The 20,571-nt window shown below is 32.6% G+C and overlaps 1 protein-coding gene across 3 annotated transcripts in view; it reads left to right on the forward strand.

Annotated features, from left to right (window-relative positions):
* The window catches only part of LOC114341322 (hemicentin-2), a 162,116-nt gene that overhangs the window by 115,964 nt on the left and 25,581 nt on the right, over positions 1 to 20,571 (forward strand). For all 3 annotated transcript variants that reach the window (XM_028292114.2, XM_050662110.1, XM_050662109.1), the window contains one exon: positions 13,066 to 13,326. In XM_028292114.2, coding sequence (XP_028147915.2) covers positions 13,066 to 13,326 — 261 coding nt within the window. The remainder of the gene's footprint in view (positions 1 to 13,065; positions 13,327 to 20,571) is intronic.

Below are 20,571 nucleotides of genomic sequence, written 5' to 3' on the forward strand. Positions count from 1 at the left end.
TGTATAGTAAAATTTACTCTTGAAAGAATAATATCTTCAGTAGTCAGAAACTTAAAAATAGGCGTTCTTTACGTTTTATGGCAAAATAGTAAATAAGACCTTTTATTTAGGTCTAGGTACGTATATCAGAACTAAAGTCACATAAACATATGTTGTTCTTCTCTGCGATATGAGAAAACGCTTCATATCTCTATTTAAAAAATTAATAGGCCAACAAATAAATAGGTAGATAAAACGGGACATAAAAAGAATGTGTGTGTACTTTGTACGCACGTAAGAAGTTATACTTCTATTATATGATTTCTTAAAAATAAATATACTTGAAACAGTTTGTTTTAATTTTTTTTAAACACCAAACTAATTTTGTGCTTACCGCTTTCAAAAAAATAAAAAAAGTATAGCATTGCACTGGATTCGAACTCACGACCTCTCGATCTCTGGCCGAATTAGTCGAGGCATTGAAGTACAAAAAAAGGCCTTACTCTCGATTTTTGGCGCAGTAAGACGGATTTTAATGCAGTTTGGTACGTTGGATTCGTGAGAATGTCAGGAAATTTTGTGAACTATTGTAATGAATAAGAAATCTGAAATTGCATTTGTGCATAAGAAAAATTCATTTCAAAAGTGCATTTTGAAATAGGCAATTATTATAAATTTGCAATCCGGTAAATAGTTGGGCAACATCCCGACTAATTATTTTAATTATTTTTAATTATTTTTAATCATTTATACAAACAAAAAAAATTTCCTTATGTGGGAATCGAACCAAGTACTAACGGGTCCGTAGCTAAATACACATACCACTAATCTACGCAGACACTTGCTAGACAACGGCGATATTAGGTATAAACAAAACAAATTGGTAAGTAAAAATTGTAAAGAAAATTACTACATACTTAAAAATGTATTATAAAATTAATATATTTACTCTGGGCTAATTAGCAAAATTCATGGAAAAGTTATTTACCAGCATTTTATTGCTGGAATCGAATAATAAGATCCTATATATTAATAATATAAGTATGCAAAGTCCGCAGATAGTGTGCTACTTTTTTTATAAACAAAATGGCGCCGACAAATCGTATTTTTTTCAATTATTGCTCTATAACTCCGAAGATTTTAACTTTACAACAAAAACACCCAAATAAAAATTCACCGCAATTAAATTCTGCATAGAGATATGTTTTTCACGATTTGCTCTGACGAACAGTTTCCTCGGAAAATGCGGGTTTTCATAACAAAAACTTTAATTTTCAAATAAAGTTTTAGGTAAGTAATTATTAATCAATAATTAAATAACTTAGTGACATCAAAGCTTTCTTGGTCTAGATTGTAATTCCAGAAGCCGGTGGAAATTAGACGAATATTTTAGCAACAATTCAATTGTTAATTAAAAATTTACGATCGCAATAATAACCAAAATAATCGTGATACATTGATCAAACTTATGAAGATTATAAAGATGAGATGCTTATTTAATATTTTATCGACAAAATATAAATTTTTCTTTTTTTGCATAATCTTTAAATTTTGAAAAAAAAATAGTTATAATACGCTGGTCTAATTAGTAAAGTACAAAGAAAGGTTATTTACCAGCAATTTTATTGCTGGAATCGAATTATAAGATCCTATATATTATTAATATAGGTATGCAAAGTCCGCAGATAGTGTGCTCCTTTTTTTATAAACAAAATAGCGCCGACAAATCGTATTTTTTTCAATTATTGCTCTATAACTCAGAAGATTTTAACTTTACAACAAAAATACCCAAATAAAAATTCACCGCAATTAAATTCTGCATAGAGATATGGATTTTCCGATTTGCTCCGACGAAAATTTTTCTCCGAAAATGTGGGTTTTCCCAAAAAAATCTCGAATTTTCAAATAAATTTTTTGGGCCAGTAATTATTTGTCAATAATTATAGATAATTGGTATAGATAATAAATTCAGAAGGCGATGAAAATAAAACGAATATTCTAGCAACAATTCAATTCTTAATTAACAATTTACAGTCGCAATAACAACCAAAATAATCATGAGACATTGATCAAACTTAGAAAGATTATAAAAGTGTGATGCCTATTTAATATTTTGTCGACAAAATATAAATTTTCATTTTTTTGCATAATCTTTAAATCATTAAAAAAATTGTTATAAAAAAATTAACATTTCTCAGAAATTGTTTATTACATTCTAATTTTATAAAATACTTAAAATGTGTATTTCATAGGTCTTGAAAATGCTTTAAAAAATTTTTCCAACCATTTGCAAAAAAGTTATGAAACAGCAAAGTAAATATACAATTCTCCGTTGTTTATAATTTGTTTTAATTGTTTCAAAGCTTAAAAGTGAGTCTATGGTACGATCTAATTACTCACAAAGAATGTCAAAAATTAGTGCAATGGTTGTATTTTAATCAAAGATTAAAAATACTTTTTTTTGTAATTTTTAGCTCAAAAGTAGGCCTGATACAGAGTCGGAGCTAAAATGTTCACTCGAAGCGACTGACACGTAGCATACATTATTTATTAAAAGTGTACGTCTCGCGCGGCCGGTCGTCGATCCGAGTGAAAATTTTAGCTACAGCACTGTATTATTCTACTTTCGCACGTGTAAATTACAAAAAAATATATTTATAATCTTTAATTAAAATATAACCATTAAACTGATAATCGATATTTTTTTGTAAATAATTAGCTTGTACTTTAAACTCACTTCTACGCTTTGAAAGAATTAAAAAAAATTATAAACACCGTAGTAATTGTATGTTTACTTTGCTGTTTCATAACTTTTTTGCAAATGGTTGCAAAAAAGTTTTAAAGCATTCATTTTCAAGATGTTTGAAATGCACATTTTAGGTATGTTTTAAAATTACAATATAATAAAAACTGTCTGAGAAACGTTAATTTGTTTATAACTGTTTTTTAAACATTTAAAGATTATGCAAAAAAATAAAAAATTTATATTTTGTCAACAAAATGTTGAATAGGCATCTCATCTTTATAAGATTTCAAAGTTTGATCAGTGGATCATAATTATTTTGGTTATTATTGCGACCGTAAATTATTAATTAACAATTGAATTGTTGCTAAAATATTCGTTTAATTTTCATCAGCTTCTGAAACTATAATCTAAACCAAGAAGGCTTTAAGTCACCAAATTATTTAATTATTGGTAGATAATTACTTATCTAAAACTTTATTTGAATATTAAAGATTTTGTTGGGAAAACCCGCATTTTCCGAGAAAAATTTTCATCGGGGCAGATCGGAAAAAACACGTCTCTATGCAGAATTTAATCACTGTGAATTTTTATTTGGGTGTTTTTGTTGTAAAATTAAAATCTTCGGAGTTCTTGAGCAATAATTGAAAAAGACACGATTTTCGGGCGCCATTTTGTTTATAAAAAAAGTAGCACACTATCTGAGGACTTTGCATACCTATATTATTAATATATAGGATCGTATAATTCGATTCCAGCAATAAAATTGCTGGTAAATAACTTTTCCCAAAAATGGCCTATTCTCCGATAATCAGCCCAGACTAATTCCTAAATTTTAGAAGAAACATTCGTAAATAGGTATTATTAATATCTATTAATGTTACTAAATGAAATATAAATATTTTGACGTTTCACAATTTGACAATTCACTTTTAACTGCAGTGCCTTAAAATTTTTAAAGCACCGGTGCTTTAAAGTAGCATTTTTAACGCTCCTATGGAGTGCTATAAATTGAATTTTTAACACGTTTGTAGAAAAATATATTTAATAACACTAATATATTCTTTCCACACCTTTTCTGGACTGATAAATACATAAATTAAAATATTTAGTAACGAACTCCATACTGCCTGTGTGCGCAGATTACTAAAATTTCACCCTCAATGAAATCGCGCCTAAAGAAGTATAACTTCAAAAACGCAGTATAACTATTAACTAACCTTTGTTGTTTCTCTTCCCACAAATTTTAACACGCAACAACCATACATTATATAACCAAACCGTCAACCGTCCACACCACAGCTGTGCTACAGCTGCCATATTGGATAATTTTTGACACGTCATTTGGACATCCAATCAGAACAAAGTTATAATGCGCATGCGCCCGGATCATAGGTTTTAACATATAAAAATTCACCCTCATATCGCGCGTAAAGAAGTATAACTTCAAAAACTGTATCCCATTTTATCCAACTTATAAGTGTCCCGTTTTGTCAAACTCAGACATTTTTCAAAACAAAAATGGCTGCTGCCTAAACGTGAAAGTAAAATTAGGTAGACTACACATGAGAATATTCGTTAATGACTGCTTAATTAAATGTAATAGTCACCGGAATTATATTTTTATATATGTAGGCAGTAAAATGTAGAAAACAACGCACTTAAAAGTACAAAGTATCAAAAAAATAGAGTCAAACAATTCTAAACACAACAACTTTTCATCAAATAGTGGCATCGAGGTAAAACGAACAGAGAATGTTAAAATGACGACTGATAACAAGTTTCCGTCGTTGTCCGATTGATAACACTACTAGTTGGGTCTCTAGGTTAGGTATCCCGTTTTATCCGACTATCCCGTTTTATCCAACTCTCCCCTATATTTAAAATACCCTAAATAAGCCTTACATTAAAACAAAACGTTTTCGGATTAAGAAATCCATCATCAGTGTTTGTAAAAAGCCCTAAAATTAAGAATAACCTAATTAATTAAGAAAAAAGTTAAAAAGTTGACAAAGGTTTAAAAAAATAAGAGGCCATATTTATACAAAAATAGCATGCCGCAGCCATCAAGATGTTTTGGGTAAAAACCCTTTAAATTTAAACAGTTATGTTATGTTACATGTTAATAAAAAAGTTTAAAGAGGTTGCAGATATACCTGGATATTAACCAGAGCAACACAGGACTCTTCCCACGTGGTTGGAATTTTTTTGAGGATTAAAACCTCACATGTTGAAGTTCAATGGCCAACTGACAACTGAATACAAGATCAACATAGACGGATATCAAAGGCAAACTGTCAAGGTAACTTAGATGTTATGTAGTTATTTTAGCCACATAGTTTAAAGTTTATTTTAATATTTGAGATAAAAAACAGTATTAAATTTGCATAATATGTTGGAGTTAAAGTTATTCGAACATAAATTAAAAAATGTAAAATATCCATTAATTAAATCAAATAGGAAAAATAAGATATATACGTTACCGGAATTATAACATCTAACATCTATAGGCATTGTTGACTGCATAATTTCCGGTAACGTAAATATCTTATTTTTCCTATTTGATTATTTAATTAATGGATATTTTACATTTTTTCATTTATGTTCGAATAACTTTAACTCCAACATATGCAAATTTGATACTGTGTTTTATCTCAAATATTAAAATAAACTTTAAACGATGTAGCTGAAATAACAATATAACATCTAAGTTATATTGACAGTTTGCCTTTAACATCCTTCTAAGTTGCTCTTGTATTCAGTTGTCAGTTGGCCATTGAATTTAAATATGTGAGGTTTTAATCCTAAAAAAAATTCAACCACGTGGGAAGAGTCCTGTGTTGCCCTGGATAATATCCAGACATATCTGCAACCTCTTTAAACTTTTTTATTAACATGTAACATAACATAACTGTTTACATTTAAAGAGTTTTGGCCCAAAACATTTTGGTGGCTTAGGTATGCTAATTTTTGTAAGTATGACCTCTTGTGTTTTTAACCTTTGTCAACTTTTTAACTTTTTTCTTAATTAATTAGGTTATACTTAATTTTAGGGCTTTTTAGAAACACTGATGATGCATTTCTTAATCCGAAAACGGTTTGTTTTAATGTAACTCTTATTTAGGGTATTTTAAATATACCTTTTACAACAAATCTAGTATGTTTGTGATCAGAGCCGCGCCTAGGCTTTCAAGCGTCCCGAGGCAAGAAATTTTAGGCGCCTTTTTCCTCCTCTATTTGTAAGTAGTTTTTTGCAACTTAGTAAATCGGTATACCGTATTCGCTCCGTGCGTGACTATGGTGGAGTACCTTGAAACGATGCCAACGTGAGTAGTGGCGAAGTATGACAATATTGGAGCTGGAGCTATCTTTGTAATATGTCATTTTCATTGTTTGTATAAAAAATTTTGTCAAAAATGGTATATAGCTGTTACCTATTTACCATATGCTTAACGTCAAATTGTGAGATCCAAAAACGTCAGATGAAGGCGCTAGGTGTCGCGTCAGTCATGCACAATAATCCGGTCAACTTAGACATCAAAATGATTGACAAATAACAAAAATTGCCGGAGAGCCAAATTTTGGTGGAGAGCTAGGAAATACCATAACAAATAAAGTTTAAAAAGTCCCTATCGATCCCATGTGTGCGTCAAAAGTTATTCGGGGTCAAAGTTCAAAATTTGAGATTTTCTGGATTTTTTTCGAAAACGGTAAGTTTTATCAAAAAAAACCTCAAACCAAAGTTGTAGATCTTAACATTCTCTACAAAAATTGTCCTTACAGTTTTTTTCCTAAGAGTTACCATTCCTGAGATATCGCGGTTTTAAAAAGTACTTTATACATTATATGCACATAATATAAGCCACGTATATACATATGTGGCCCTTAAGACAAGTATAAATGCCTATTTGTGTCTCTTTTATATAGTATATTATACTATTCTGAAAATATTTCTTCAAAAGGTAATCAGTCCCAAACTGAATTTCCTCTATCCACGTGGCCTTGAAAAACATTTGGCTATACCATTGTTTAAAAAAGAACATATTGTCTATTATAGGCAATGGCTGCAGTATTGTCCGTAGGTCTGGTTCATAATATTATCTGTTTCTTTTAGTGCTAAAGGTTCAGTTCAAGTGAATATAAGTACTTATTACAAGCGTCTACCATTTAGTACCGTTACGGTTATTTGTACAATTTTATAGTTTTAAAAATGTCTCAGTTTTGCTTTATTTGCAATAAACTTTTAAGTGAAACCAAAACAGTTGTGGTTGATCGTCGAACTACAAAAACATCATCGGGTTCCGAGATTATCTTTGATGAAAATATAACAGTTCCAGCGAATCAACAACAATTTTTTGCCAACATTAATAATAAATCTCGTTTCATTTCCATGTTAACTGACAAATTAACAGCTGCGAATATTGAAGTGAAACAAGCTAAAAATGACGCAGATGTCCTTATAATTGAGACAGCAATTGAAAAATTTAAGGCAACAAACACAACAATTGTAGTTGGTGAAGATGTTGATTTGTTGGTACTGATTACTGCAAGGACTCCAGTAGATAAAGTTATTTATTTTCTGAAACCTGGAAGGGCTCAACAGCGAACAGAGATATATTCTTCGAATAGTTTATCGGCTTATCCCAAATGCCAAAAGTACATTTTATTTTTACATACGATAACCGGCTGCGACACTACGTCCGCAATGTACAGAAGAGGCAAAACGTCAGTACTTAAATTATTCGAAAAAAAAAAGATTTGACTGACTGCTGTAAAGTTTTTACAGAACTTGATTCTACACCGCAAACAATAATTACGGAAGGAATTCGCTTTCTTCTTGCGGTTTATGGAGCTCCAAAAAAAATTATTTGTCTTGATAAATACCGATACTTAACTTTTGTAAAAAATACGCGAAACAAGAAACAAGTACAACTATCATGTCATCCTCCAACATCAGCATCTGCTTTTCAACATTTGTATCGAGTATATTATCAAGTTCAAACATGGCTAGGCAATGAACTGAATCCAGAAGACTGGGGTTGGAAATTAATAGATAATACTCTGGAACCGATTAAAACCTTACTCCCACCTGCTCCAGAAAAACTCCTTAACACTATTTTTTGCAATTGCAAAAAAGGTTGTAGTGCCAAATGTGGATGTAAAAAAGTCGGGTTGCTGTGTTCTCTAGTGTGTACCAACTGCCAAGGTCAGTCTTGCTCAAATGTCCAGTTTAGTACAACAGAGGAAGACTCCTGTGATTTTAATGAAGAGACCAATGACTCAGTCACATTTGAACAATTTTTGAACATCCAGCAAGAGGAAGAGGAAGAAGATGAAATCGAAGAAGACTTGACTGTTGAAGTAGACTTTCAAGAATATGAATCTGATTAAAATATCTAAACAAATCAAAACAATAGTTAACCTAATAATCAATAGCAATATCAATAATCAATATCAATAATAAGGTAATATCTAGAACTTGACCGGTATTGTTTCCTTAAATTATCCTAAAATTGTCAAAACAGTTAGTGGAGTAGGCCTTACAGGGGAAACCACGGTAAAAAAAACGCGCCGAGTACACTACCTCACAGTAGGTAGTGTGGAAACGTGTGTATATCATGTATAATGTGACTTTTTGAATCGCGATATCTCAGGAATGGCAACTCTTAGGAAAAAAATAGTAAGGACTATTTTTGTAGAGAATTTTAAGATCTACAACTTTGGTTTAAGGTTTTTTTTTGATAAAACTTACCGTTTTCGAAAAAAATCCAAAAAATCTCAAATTTTGACTTTTGACCCCGAATAACTTTTGACGCACACATGGGATCGATGGGGACTTTTTAAACTTTATTTGTTATGGTATACCCTAGCTCTCCACCAAAATTTGGCTCTCCGGCAATTTTTGTTATTTGAAATGTCTATATAGACCGGGTTACAAAGCGAAAACCTACAAACTATTTGTTTCGTTATTCCTGTCTTTATCTCTATGCGGGGTCAGCTTCACTAATTATTGCATCTCTCCATAAGTTTCTGTCTTGGATCATAGAGATTTTAATCCCCTTTACCGACATGTCCTGCCTAAGCGTCTTTGGTGTTCCTCTCTTACTCCTTCCAGGAACCTGCAGTTCAAGAATTCTTCATATTGGGTGACTGATGTCTCGACGTTGAACACGACCAAACTATCTTAACATATATGCTCTCTTATTTTGGCATCTATTGGTGTCTCCCTTAGACTTCCTCTAATATACTCATTCCCAATCTTATCCTTCTTTGTCACTCCAGTCATCCGTCTAAGCATTCTCATTTCCGCCACATTCATTCGTTGTTCTTTTTTCTTCTTAAGTGTCCAACATTCAGTTCCGTACATCATAGCTGGCCTTAGAGCTGTTTTATAGAATTTTCCCTTCAGCTTCATTGGAATTTTTCTGTCACGCAACAAACCACTCGCTTTAATCTACTTCATCCATCGATCCATCCCACTCTAATTCCACTACATGCATCCCCATATATTTCCCCGTTACTCTATAATACCGATCGTAGGTAGTACTATTCAAAAAGTTTTAAACTCTTTTCCAGCTTGTGTCCACTGTTCCAGTTTTTCTTATAAGTTGCTTTTACCATTTCATACTAACACAACATCAACAGCATACATTGAGAACCATGGAATGTTACCCTGTAGCTTCGCTGTTATCTGATCCAAAACTAATAAGAATAAATAAAGACTAAGCACTGAGTCTTGGTACACGTGAAATCCTACTTTTACATGAAATTTATCAGTCTCTTCCACACCTGCCCTAACACTAGTTGTTGCTCCCTCATACATATCCCTCACAATATTTAAATATTCCTCCGGAACTCCTTTGTTATTGAGTGTCCACCACAGAATCTTTCGAGAAATTCTATCATCATAATATGATTTCTCAAGATTTAGCATATAAGCGTTTGTTTCTTTATTCCTGTATTTTTCCATCAGCTGCCTTATAATGAAAATTCTATCTGTTGTTGATCTGCCCTGCATAAACCCAAATTGATTATCGCATATTTCGGTTTTTGCACGTATCCGTCTATCAACTACTCTCCCCCATATTTTCATGGTGTGACTAAGTAGTTTTATGCCCCTGTAGTTTGTATTGGATCTCCCATGTTTTTGTAAACACTAGTAAACAGGTACTAATATACTGCTTCTCCATTCAGGGCCCCCGCAAGGGTTACTAGCGCCTGTGTGCAAAAAATAATTTTGACGCCCCTTAAGGCAATTTGGATCATGTTTTTTATTTATTTTTTTGAAGGTAGGTAGGCAGGTAGGCGCTTGAAATAAAGCAAAAAACCGAAATTTATATACCATTCACTCAAGGTAAAATATTGCGAAACCTCCGAATTTTAAAGAACCGCTTGGATTGACATGAAATTTGGCATACAAATAGCTAACATGATGTGAACGAAAAAAGTGATATTGTGCCGATGTGTACTTTTGGCCTGGATATGAATTTCACCCCTTCTGGGGGATGAAAAACATACGTTCAAAAAAGTCCGTAATTGGATAAAATGACTAATTTTAAGCAACTTTTAATCTATAGAGTTTTTTCAATGCTAAGTCAATGCTTTTCGAGTTAAGTTACACGTTTTTGGACGATTTTTCAAAAATAACTTAAAAAGTAAGTATTTTATCGAATTTAGCAAAAATATAGCTTATAAAGGAGTGAAAATTTTTTTTATATATGAAGTCTGTAGACCCAGTGCAAGCAGAGTTGTAGCTAATGAAAAGTAGGTTCTGATTCGTCAAATTCCAAATCGAATATTTCAACCAATATGAAATAACCAAAAAATCAAGCACTTATCGGGGAACATTCATTATATATTTTCTTAAAGTGTTTAAAAGAGGCTTTATTTTTGGTTTTTTTTTAGTTTGTAAGATCAAAATTATGTAAGTCACGCTCAAAATAATGTTGGTACTTTTTTTACACCTTTCTTTGGTAAAAAAGAAATCGTGAAAATCACCCCTTAATTAGCATCCCAAATGAAATTAACCGTTACCGATTCATCACAAGTTACTTTTCTTATATTATGTGTTGTTTTATGATCTCAAGTTTTATCGGTTCAAAGTGTTTATTTTTGAAATGTTGAAAGGGCTTGAACGAGTCACTAATCACGAGTGTACGCAACTTTTGAACAGCCATATCTTAACCAATTTTTGTCTTACAGCAAAACAAAACATCCAAATTATTCAGAAATGCAAAACATACATTTTTTACTGCTTGAGATTTTTAGTCTAATAATTTTTTAAGGAATTTTTTTCAAGATTAACAAAAATTTTATTTTAGAATGAAATTTTTTCAAAAATGAGCACTGTGAACACAGTGAGCACAATGAAATAAATGGTAGAGCGGTGGCGATTAATTCCATTTAGGATGCTAATTAGGGGCTGATTCTTACGATATTTTTTTACCAAATAAAAAAGAAACAACTTTATTTTGAACGGAACTTACTTTTGATGTTGGAAACTTTTTTAAAAAACAAAAATAAAGCTCTTTTTAAATACTTTAAAGAAGTTGTAATCGTTTTATCCGAAAAGTGCTTAATTTTTTGGTTATTTCACGTTGAAATATTCAATTTGGAATTTGACGGATCAGAACCCGCTTTTCATTCTCTGCTTCTACTGGGTTGACAGACTTCCTCTATAAACCATTTTTTTACTTTGTTGTAAGCTAGATTTTTTCGATAAAATATTTTTTGAGTTATTTGCGAAAAACCGTCTAAAAACGGGGTTTTTTGTTAAAAATTAACATACTTATTCACTCGCAAATAACTCGAAAGGTATTGACATAGCGAAAAAGTCTATAGAACAAAAGTTGCTTAGAATTAGTTATTTTATCCAATTCCTGACTTATTTTGAACGTATATTTTTCACCCCTAAGAAGGGGAGAAACTCACCTCCAGGGCATAGCACACATCGACACAATATCACTTTTTTCTTCGACATGTTAGCTATGTGTACACCAAATTTCATGACAACCCAAGCGGTTCTTTAAAATTCACAGCAAAAACCGTGAGTAGACTAAAATATCAAAATGAAACAAACAGAATAAATCAAAAGATGTGTTCTCGCAAATAGTAATCAGAATAACTGGATGATATATTAATAAAATTCCGTGTGTATTTATACCTTCTTCTTTAGGTGCGTGTCCGTGTTCAGGCGTTGACCGTCATCATGTTTATAAGTTTCTAAAACCTTTTTCTATCGGCTGCTGCGCGATTTAATTCTTCTACTGTGGTTTCTTAGCATTGCCTAATATTACACAACAATGAAAGTTTCTACTAATCCATCTCTTTTCCTCCACTTTTCCTTGTATTATAAGGTGAAGTAGATGGTATTTAGGCCCTCTAATTATATGGCCGAAGTATTCTGTTTGTCTCCTCTTTTTCTCGTATTGACACCTAATCCTATTTAATTTCTCAACTTTTATTTTAAAATGAATTTTTGTTTTTTTTTGTTTGTTTTTTTACAAATTTTTACCTCGGGTTTTGGCGCCCCTAAAGGATGGCGCCCGTGTGCATTGCACACTTTTCACATATGGTAGCGGGGGCCCTGTCTCCATTCGTCTTACATTTTTGGTCCAACTTCTCTAATTCTATTAAATAAACCTGTTAGCCACCTTGTTCCTGTCTCTCGTAATGCTCTCCACAATTCCCCAGAAATATCATCTTTTCCAACTGCTTTTCCTTTCTTTATTCTTGAAGTGCTTGAACCACTTCTTCGTTATTTACAAAAAACAACGATTACACTATTAGAGAACAAACATATAGTTCAGATTAATGAGATAAATAAAAAATAAGGTTTCGTACACTTATGGGATCAAAGTAATATTAGCTGAAAAAAATGAATAACCATTTTCAATTTCGCAAATTGTAGAAGCCTCGGAGGTGTAACCAGAGAAGGTTCCCATTGTTTTCATTCTGGTGGGATATGTTATATGCTATTAGAGTGAAAACTTAGTCTTTTTAATATTAGCTGCTATTTTTATTTACCTACGATTGGGAAGTTTTCAATTTTACAATAAAATATTGTTAATATTTCTGGTTTGATTTCACCAGTGGGTAAAATCCTTCTTGTCCTTAGTCGATGTCATTACTTTTGTTTATTGTTTCTAGTAATAAAAAAAAGCTGGTAATTTCGGTATTGCCAAAAAATTTTTTTCGGCACCTACCGGCGCCTTTTCAATACGGCTCCGGGAGGCACCGCCCCTCTTCGCCCTTATGGACGGCGCGGCCCTGTTTGTGATTTATAGTATACATCCAGCTACAGTAAGTTTATTTTGTATTAATTCTGTCTGCTTTTTTTATAGTTCCTCCAACGATCACCTTGAGTTCAAAAATACTAGAAGCACATATAGGTCAGTTACGTTCAATCACCTGCAACGCCACTGGTGACCAACCCATCGATGTCTACTGGTTACCTTGGAAACGTTCCTTGCCTAATAATGTTCTTATAGACGGCAGAGACATTATCTTCAACACTATTCAATGGCAACATCACGGTAAATATGTGTGCGTGGCCAAGAATCCAGCTGGCATAGCAGAAGCTTTTGCTGATGTCAACGTAACAGGTTGGTATTGTATTCTTGATCTTGATCAATAGTATTATTTTATGTGGGTGTGGGTGTAATACTTTGTGCTAAAAAAATCATAGGTTGGTATTCGGATTGTCTTTTAGTCCTTCGTTAAATTAATTCATAATAAAAGGTCTTCAATTTCACTACATTATATTTATAATCGGTGCCGCCCAAAATCCCGACAGCCAAAATCCCGACAGCCAAAATCCCGACGGCCAAAACACCGACACGCCAGAATCCCGACAGGTCAGAATACCGACAGGCCAGAATCCCGACATGCAACAATCCTCGCATAAGTAAAAATTCCGACCACTACATTTTGTTTAGTAACAAAAATTAAAAAACAGATGGCCATAAACAAAAAACAAGAACTAAATGTAATTATATGTTAAAAAGAAACTTATCAAACCTGTCGGGATTCTGGCCTGTCGGGATTTTGGCCTGTCGGTATTCTGGCGTGTCGGGATTTTGGCCGTCGGGATTGTGGCTGTCGGGATTTTGGCTGTCGGTATTTTGGGGTAGACCCATTTATAATATAGATACAACGGTGTTTTAATTACACGTATAAACAATAACAATACTGATCTGGAGGTTCTGATTCGCTTGTCAGGTAGCGGAGTGGGTAGGAGTTCTTTTGACCTAAATCAAATGTCAGAATGGGCGCCAGTCCGTTCCAACAGACTACTTCTCTGCTAAGAATGTTTTATTTTCGTAACAGACAAGAAATAAAACTAGCCTTAAAGTAAACCAAACATGTATTGACTATTCGTATAAACAAAACAAATAAATTAATGAAAAGAATTACGGAATCGGTAAGTCCTGACGAAGAAAAATAATAAATCAATCCCAATCAAACAAATGCACCTATTTTCCAAAAAACTGTACTAAAATTTATCAATAATATAAGTTCCTCGTATTAAAAATATAAATTAAACAACCTGTATAACATATATGTCAGTATTGTGATAATATAGGTATTATTAGTTATTATATAATATTATTCCCAGCAGTATCAATAAAATAAATGTACGCAATAGGAAGCGTTCCTGCCTGCCTGATCAGGTATGCGACCGTTAAGATATTTATTTGATGTTATATATAGGGTTAAATATACTATTAATTACACCTCAGTTAAAATTAATTAATATAGTCGAGAGAAATAAGATTTTTCTCGTGACACATCCCCCTCCAGGCCGAAACCAAATTTTTTGAGTAGTATGGACATCTATATTAATAACCTTTATGTTTCCTGCAGCCGATTTTGATGATATACATAGTTATAAACAAATGAAGGTCAAAAAACGGTAAATTTTCGCTTTTTTCGTCTATAACCAAAAAGTTAAGCATTTTAAACAAATTTGAGAGTAAGAAACTCATAAATCGTCTAAAAAATTTCAATGTGGCGTCCGGTGAATATGTCTATCCTTATTGGTTGCTTAGAAAATTGCAAAATAAATCATAAATTTTGAGTTCTTTTACATATTCATAACTTATGTAAAAATTAACCTTCTTATTACACGAATTGCTGAGACTTCTGGTGCTTAAATTATATTTTAAATTTCAAAGCCAATGGTCAAATAGTTTAAAAGTTATTTAATTTGTTTATCCCAAATTCATTTATTTTGCAACACTATAAGTCAGACGATTATGAGGTTACAGTAAGACTTCTGACAGTTTATGGAAGAAAAACATTTATACTATTGACTTAATTAAAAAAAAAAATGACAAAAATAATTTTAAACAGTGTAAACTTATTTTGCAAAAACACGTCGATTTTTTGCTTACTTATAAACAATTAGAATAACTTTTTAACCATTACCCGTAGAAAAATTATTTTTTCATATTCGGAAAGACTGAATTTTTATATACATTTAGAAAGAAAAACAATTATCCTAGGACAATTAGGGACGAAGTTAGCCCCCTTTTTTTAATTCACATGTTTTTGCAAAATAATTTGGCAGTATTTAGAATTATTTTTTGTCATTTTTTTTTACTTAAATAAATAGTATAAATCTTCTTCTTTCATAAACTATCCAAAGTATTAGTGTAACTTCATTATTTTCTGACTTATAGCGTTGCAAAAAAAATTAATTTATATATAGAAATTAAATACCTTTTAAACTATTTGACCAATTGCTTTGAAATTTAGGGTATGATTTGAGCACCAGAAGTCACAGCATTCCGTGTAATAATAACGTTCTAAGTTAATTTTTACATAAGTTATGAATATTTATAAAAACTCAAAATTTATGATTTATTTTGCAATTTTATAAGCAACCAATAAGGATAGACATATTTAGCGAAGGCCATTATGAAGACTTTTATACGATTTATGAGTTTCTCACCAAATTTGTTTAACATACTTAACTTTTTGGTTATAGACGAAAAAAGAGAAAATTTACCGTTTTTTGATCTTCATTTGTTTATAACTATGTATATCATCAAAATCGGCTGCAGGAAACATAATATATAGGTTAATAATATAGATGTCCATACTACTCAAAGAATTTTGTTTCGGCCTGGAGGGGATTGTGTCACCAACAGGATATTTTTTTTCCTTATTTCTCTGAACTATTACAATAGTATTCAATACCTGTTCTAATATCAAATAATAATGGTAGATATTATATAGGTGATAGGCAAGTAAAAATAGTATTTACAAAAACTTACCGTCCAAGTATACAACTAAGGCTGCACCTACATTGGATCCGTATTTCTCCGATCCGATCCGACGTCGGATTGAAAACAAACTCAAGGTATTAAAGCGTAGTGCCTACACTGCAATGGGAAGCCCGATGAGAAGCTACAACAGAGAAGCAGTTCGACGTCGGCCTATATCGGATCAAATCGGATCGGAGAAATAAGGATCCAATGTAGGTGCAGCATTTTAAGGGAACATCCATAAACTACGTCGTAAAAATTTCGGACTTTTTAATACCCCCCTTCCGTCGTAAAGCGTCATTTACAGTTGACCCCCCCCCCCTCATACCGACGTCGTAATTGCAACTCATGACCCCCTTTTTAGTGATTTTTTTTAATTCCATGATATTTCTGGATTTTTTAAAGTTAGCTTGTAATGGGTAGTTTTTTCAAGGAGGACAGACTCAGTAAAACACAGGTTAAAAATAAAGTAAATATATTTAAGATAATTATATGCAGTTTAAAACAAATAAAATAAAACATAATTCCGTCTTCTGCAATGGAAAAACAATATTAAGCTTTATTAGTCATCCGATCGTAATAGCAACATTAAAATAATACGATAAACAATATATACAATAACGATCTCGCTACGTTGATCAACGTAGCCTGGAGACCCCGCATTCCATTGCAATGCAGTCACTCGTTCGTCGCTACTACCGCCTACTGCGATAACGACCATGGCAAAACTCTTCACTACGGTGGCGTTCGCCTAGACATAGTTCCACCTCACAAACGGTTCATCTTTTGCCCATCGAGCTTATTGCTAGTTCAACTCGCTAGCAACAGCTGTCGAGCCATGGCTAGTTCAACACGCTAGCCAATACTGATTTTCTCATTCTCCTAGCTCGCCTTAAATATGCTCTCGATGCCGTCTCCTTCGGTTTCCCCCAGCGGTGCTATGCGCCAACGCTGACACTCCTCCGGTCGTCCCTGGTAGAGCAGCTCATCGCTTGACGAGGTATCATATCGTTACAAGCTATCAAAGTTTATTTACTTACTATGTAGCTCATTAATATCCGCGTACTTTTTTTCTCTCAATTCACTGTACAACTAATTAGCTTTATTGGAACAAAAGACAATAACTTTATCGGAGTTCCGATAAGCTTTCTTAACTGCATCATATAAATCTTACGTATTTTTTATGGGAAATAAGCCACAATTTTACTAAAAAATGAATTTATTAACGTTTCGAAGCCCAAATCGGGTTTCGTTGTCAAAATACGAAATACTATTAAAATAAACAAACATGTTGTTGCTAAGTAAAAAAATTCTTCTACAATTTATTTAATCTGACTCATTTATATTGGCAATTCAGACGTATATTATACATTTTAAAGTAGAAGACTTTAAAATGATATCGCCAATATTTATGAGTTAGTACAAATTTTATATTTTAGTATTACTTATTGTATGTGATATCGCCAATATTTATGAGTTAGTACAAATTTTATATTTTAGTATTACTTATTGTATATCTATGTAATATTAATATTATTTATAATTGAAACATATTAAAGTTAGAATTTGGTATTAGTTTTCTTGAAGGTAGATTAAATGTAAGACCAAATACTTACGATGTCGGGATAGTATCACGAGGTTTTTTCCTGGTTTTCCCTCGTGATTTACTATGGAATCTCTAACGCCAGAATTTTACTGTCATCGTTGCATTTGGTTGTCTTTTTAAAGACAGATCACATTCTATGAGTTTTTTGCGACGGATATTCTTGAGTTGGGATTGATTTCATGTAATCGAATGAACTATCTTTTAGTAAAGTCGTCCCAGGAACGCAACTCATAAATATTGGCGATATCATTTTAAAGTCTTCTACTTTAAAATGTATAATATACGTCTGAATTGTCAATATAAATGAGTCAGATTAAATAAATTATAGAAGAATTTTTTTACTTAGCAACAACATGTTTGTTTATTTTAATAGTATTTTGTATTTTGACAACGAAACCCGATTTGGGCTTCGAAACGTTAATAAATTCATTTTTTAGTAAGATTGTGGCTTATTTCCCATAAAAAATACGTAATTATAAAAATGCCACAAGGAAATAGCTTCAGAACAACATATAAATCTTGATACTTATTTTGTTTTGATTTCAATACCATGTCTTTTATTAAGTATAAATACAATGTACTAATTAAATAAAATAGAATATTTTATTTCTATTCGTTCTTGTAGAATTGTTTCACACAGAGTATTCAGTCAATAAATGAACAGTTTATATTCTGCATAGAAGCGGTTGTTTAAATAGATAGAACAATGTTTTATTGTTTGTTATTCTGTACAAAACTGCTATGCTTTTTCTCATGAGCATTTTTCAGTGCGTCACAGTTTTTCGATTTCTTTCTAACGCATTAAATTGTATATGACAAAAAAGGGCACGTCGGTGATTACTTTAATAATTATTCTATTTCGGTAATTATTCTAGTTGTCGATAGATGTCGCTATAATAGAAAAAAAATTATTTACTAATTATATAATATATCTACGAATATAATCTGTACAATTTATAAGACTATACAAGTCAAAGAAAATACCATTTTATAAATGCAATAAAGACAATTGATTGGTTTTTATGCCCAATTGCAAATAAAATTTGACAACTGTCAGATTTAAGTAAAATGTCATGTTAGAATAAATGTTATAAATGTATATTATCACGGACTTACCTTTTTTTCTATCATTTGTGACGCACTGAAAAATCCTCATGAAAAGAACCATAGCAATATTATTAAGGCTGTGAGTGATAAAAACGAAATGAAAAGTATACGATAAAGGTAATATACATACTAATTATTTTTAATTCTAAAATAGAGTAATTTTTAATATTCGTGAACATCAAAGGACGTCAGATGTGCACGCATCACCCCCTCCTCCCTGTCGGATTCCGTCGTAATAAGCAAAGAGCCCCTCCCCCTTTTCAACGACGTAGTTCATGGATGTTCCATTAATACCATGAGTTTGTTTTTTAATCCGCGACGTCGGATCGGGTCAGATCTGAGAAATACGGATCCAATGTAGGTGCAGCCTTAACTTATCTGATTTTAATAACTAGAGCATTTCTCACTCCGCCGTCGATATGGGTTTCTCTAACTCCTTTTCAGAAAGCCAGTATGGATTTCCAAACGCGATCGGGAGTCTAACAAACCTACAAGAAGCTGTTATATACGGAACTACTCCAATTAAAATCCAGGAAATATGTTCAGTAGGAAATATCTACGTACACAAAAGTCCATTTACAGAGAGGCAAAGTCCCTATACCATGAAAAACAATTCTGCATACCCGGAGGAAAAATAATTTTTCATACCAGCAGAAGGAAAAAACCCAGCAAATTTCACCTATGATTGAACTGAGGTTTTTCTAAACAATTCACAATATCGTCAAAAACTTCCAAATTTCCATATAGTCCAGGAGTCTCAACGGCAGATAAGACCGGCAGGAGACGACAAATAAACTTATCCCTTTAGGATAGGCTGACCTAGGAACACTTAACACAATAGGTAGCCCTTATAGATGGGTGCGCAATAAAATCCCTCAGTACGAGGTTGTATTCAACCAGGATATTTGCTTCCACGCGCCCTTTTCAACATTTTCTTAGCAGCATGTCTCACTACCACATTCGAAATGTCCCCTCCACGACTGCGGAAGGAAATTCTTCCGCTTTTAAACAGTGTCGCCAATACTTAAACATATTAGGCTCTAAGATAACAACGGCAAAACATATAAATCAATATGTGTTGTCTACAGGTAGTAACCAAATACACATAAATCATAAATCATTGGTTATAATTAATATTTAATATCACTAGAAATGGATTTCGCATGCCTGGTCAAATTTTACCTTTACGAACAATTCACAATAAAAGATGACAGGCCAGTCCAGTAAACATTTAATTTATATTTATGGCAATTTTGCTGTTGCACAACATAAAAACGTAACAATTCCCCCTAAACTGGAGAAATTTTTGTAGAAAATTTCTTGCCAGCCTAGTATTTCCTCAATTCGCTCTAAGTTAATCTTACCCACTCTCAGCTAGGCCTCAGTGCGAAAGGATCCCAGATCACCTCTCCTACTGCCTCTGTGCTTCTAGGCTCAATGCATCTCAAGGAATCCATGGCTAACAAGAAGAACCAACATTACCATTACTCTAATTCCGGACCTAGTTTCATGTCTTTTACATGCCAAACCCCCTTAAAGAGACCACGTTCATCATACAGCTTATATGTCCAACGGGACAACTTCTTCTTTATAGAAAACGGACCTAGAATCTTGGGTGACAGCTTGTGTGAGAAATTGCTAGTGGCATCCGAGAGGGCATAATTTCTCCGCCACACCAGCTGGTACAGAAAATATTCTAAATGAGGACGTCGCAAATTATACCTATCACAAGCTTTCTTCCCAACAATTCCCAGACGAGATCGAACATCAGTGAACATTTGTTTAAAGGGCAAATTACGACTGGCATTACCTGTTTCAGTACCATCTTGAGAAACCGAAACATTAGAATAGTCTTGTCCAGATAA

The sequence above is a fragment of the Diabrotica virgifera genome, chromosome 9 (genome assembly GCF_917563875.1).
Source record: "Diabrotica virgifera virgifera chromosome 9, PGI_DIABVI_V3a".
NCBI lineage: Eukaryota > Metazoa > Arthropoda > Insecta > Coleoptera > Chrysomelidae > Diabrotica > Diabrotica virgifera.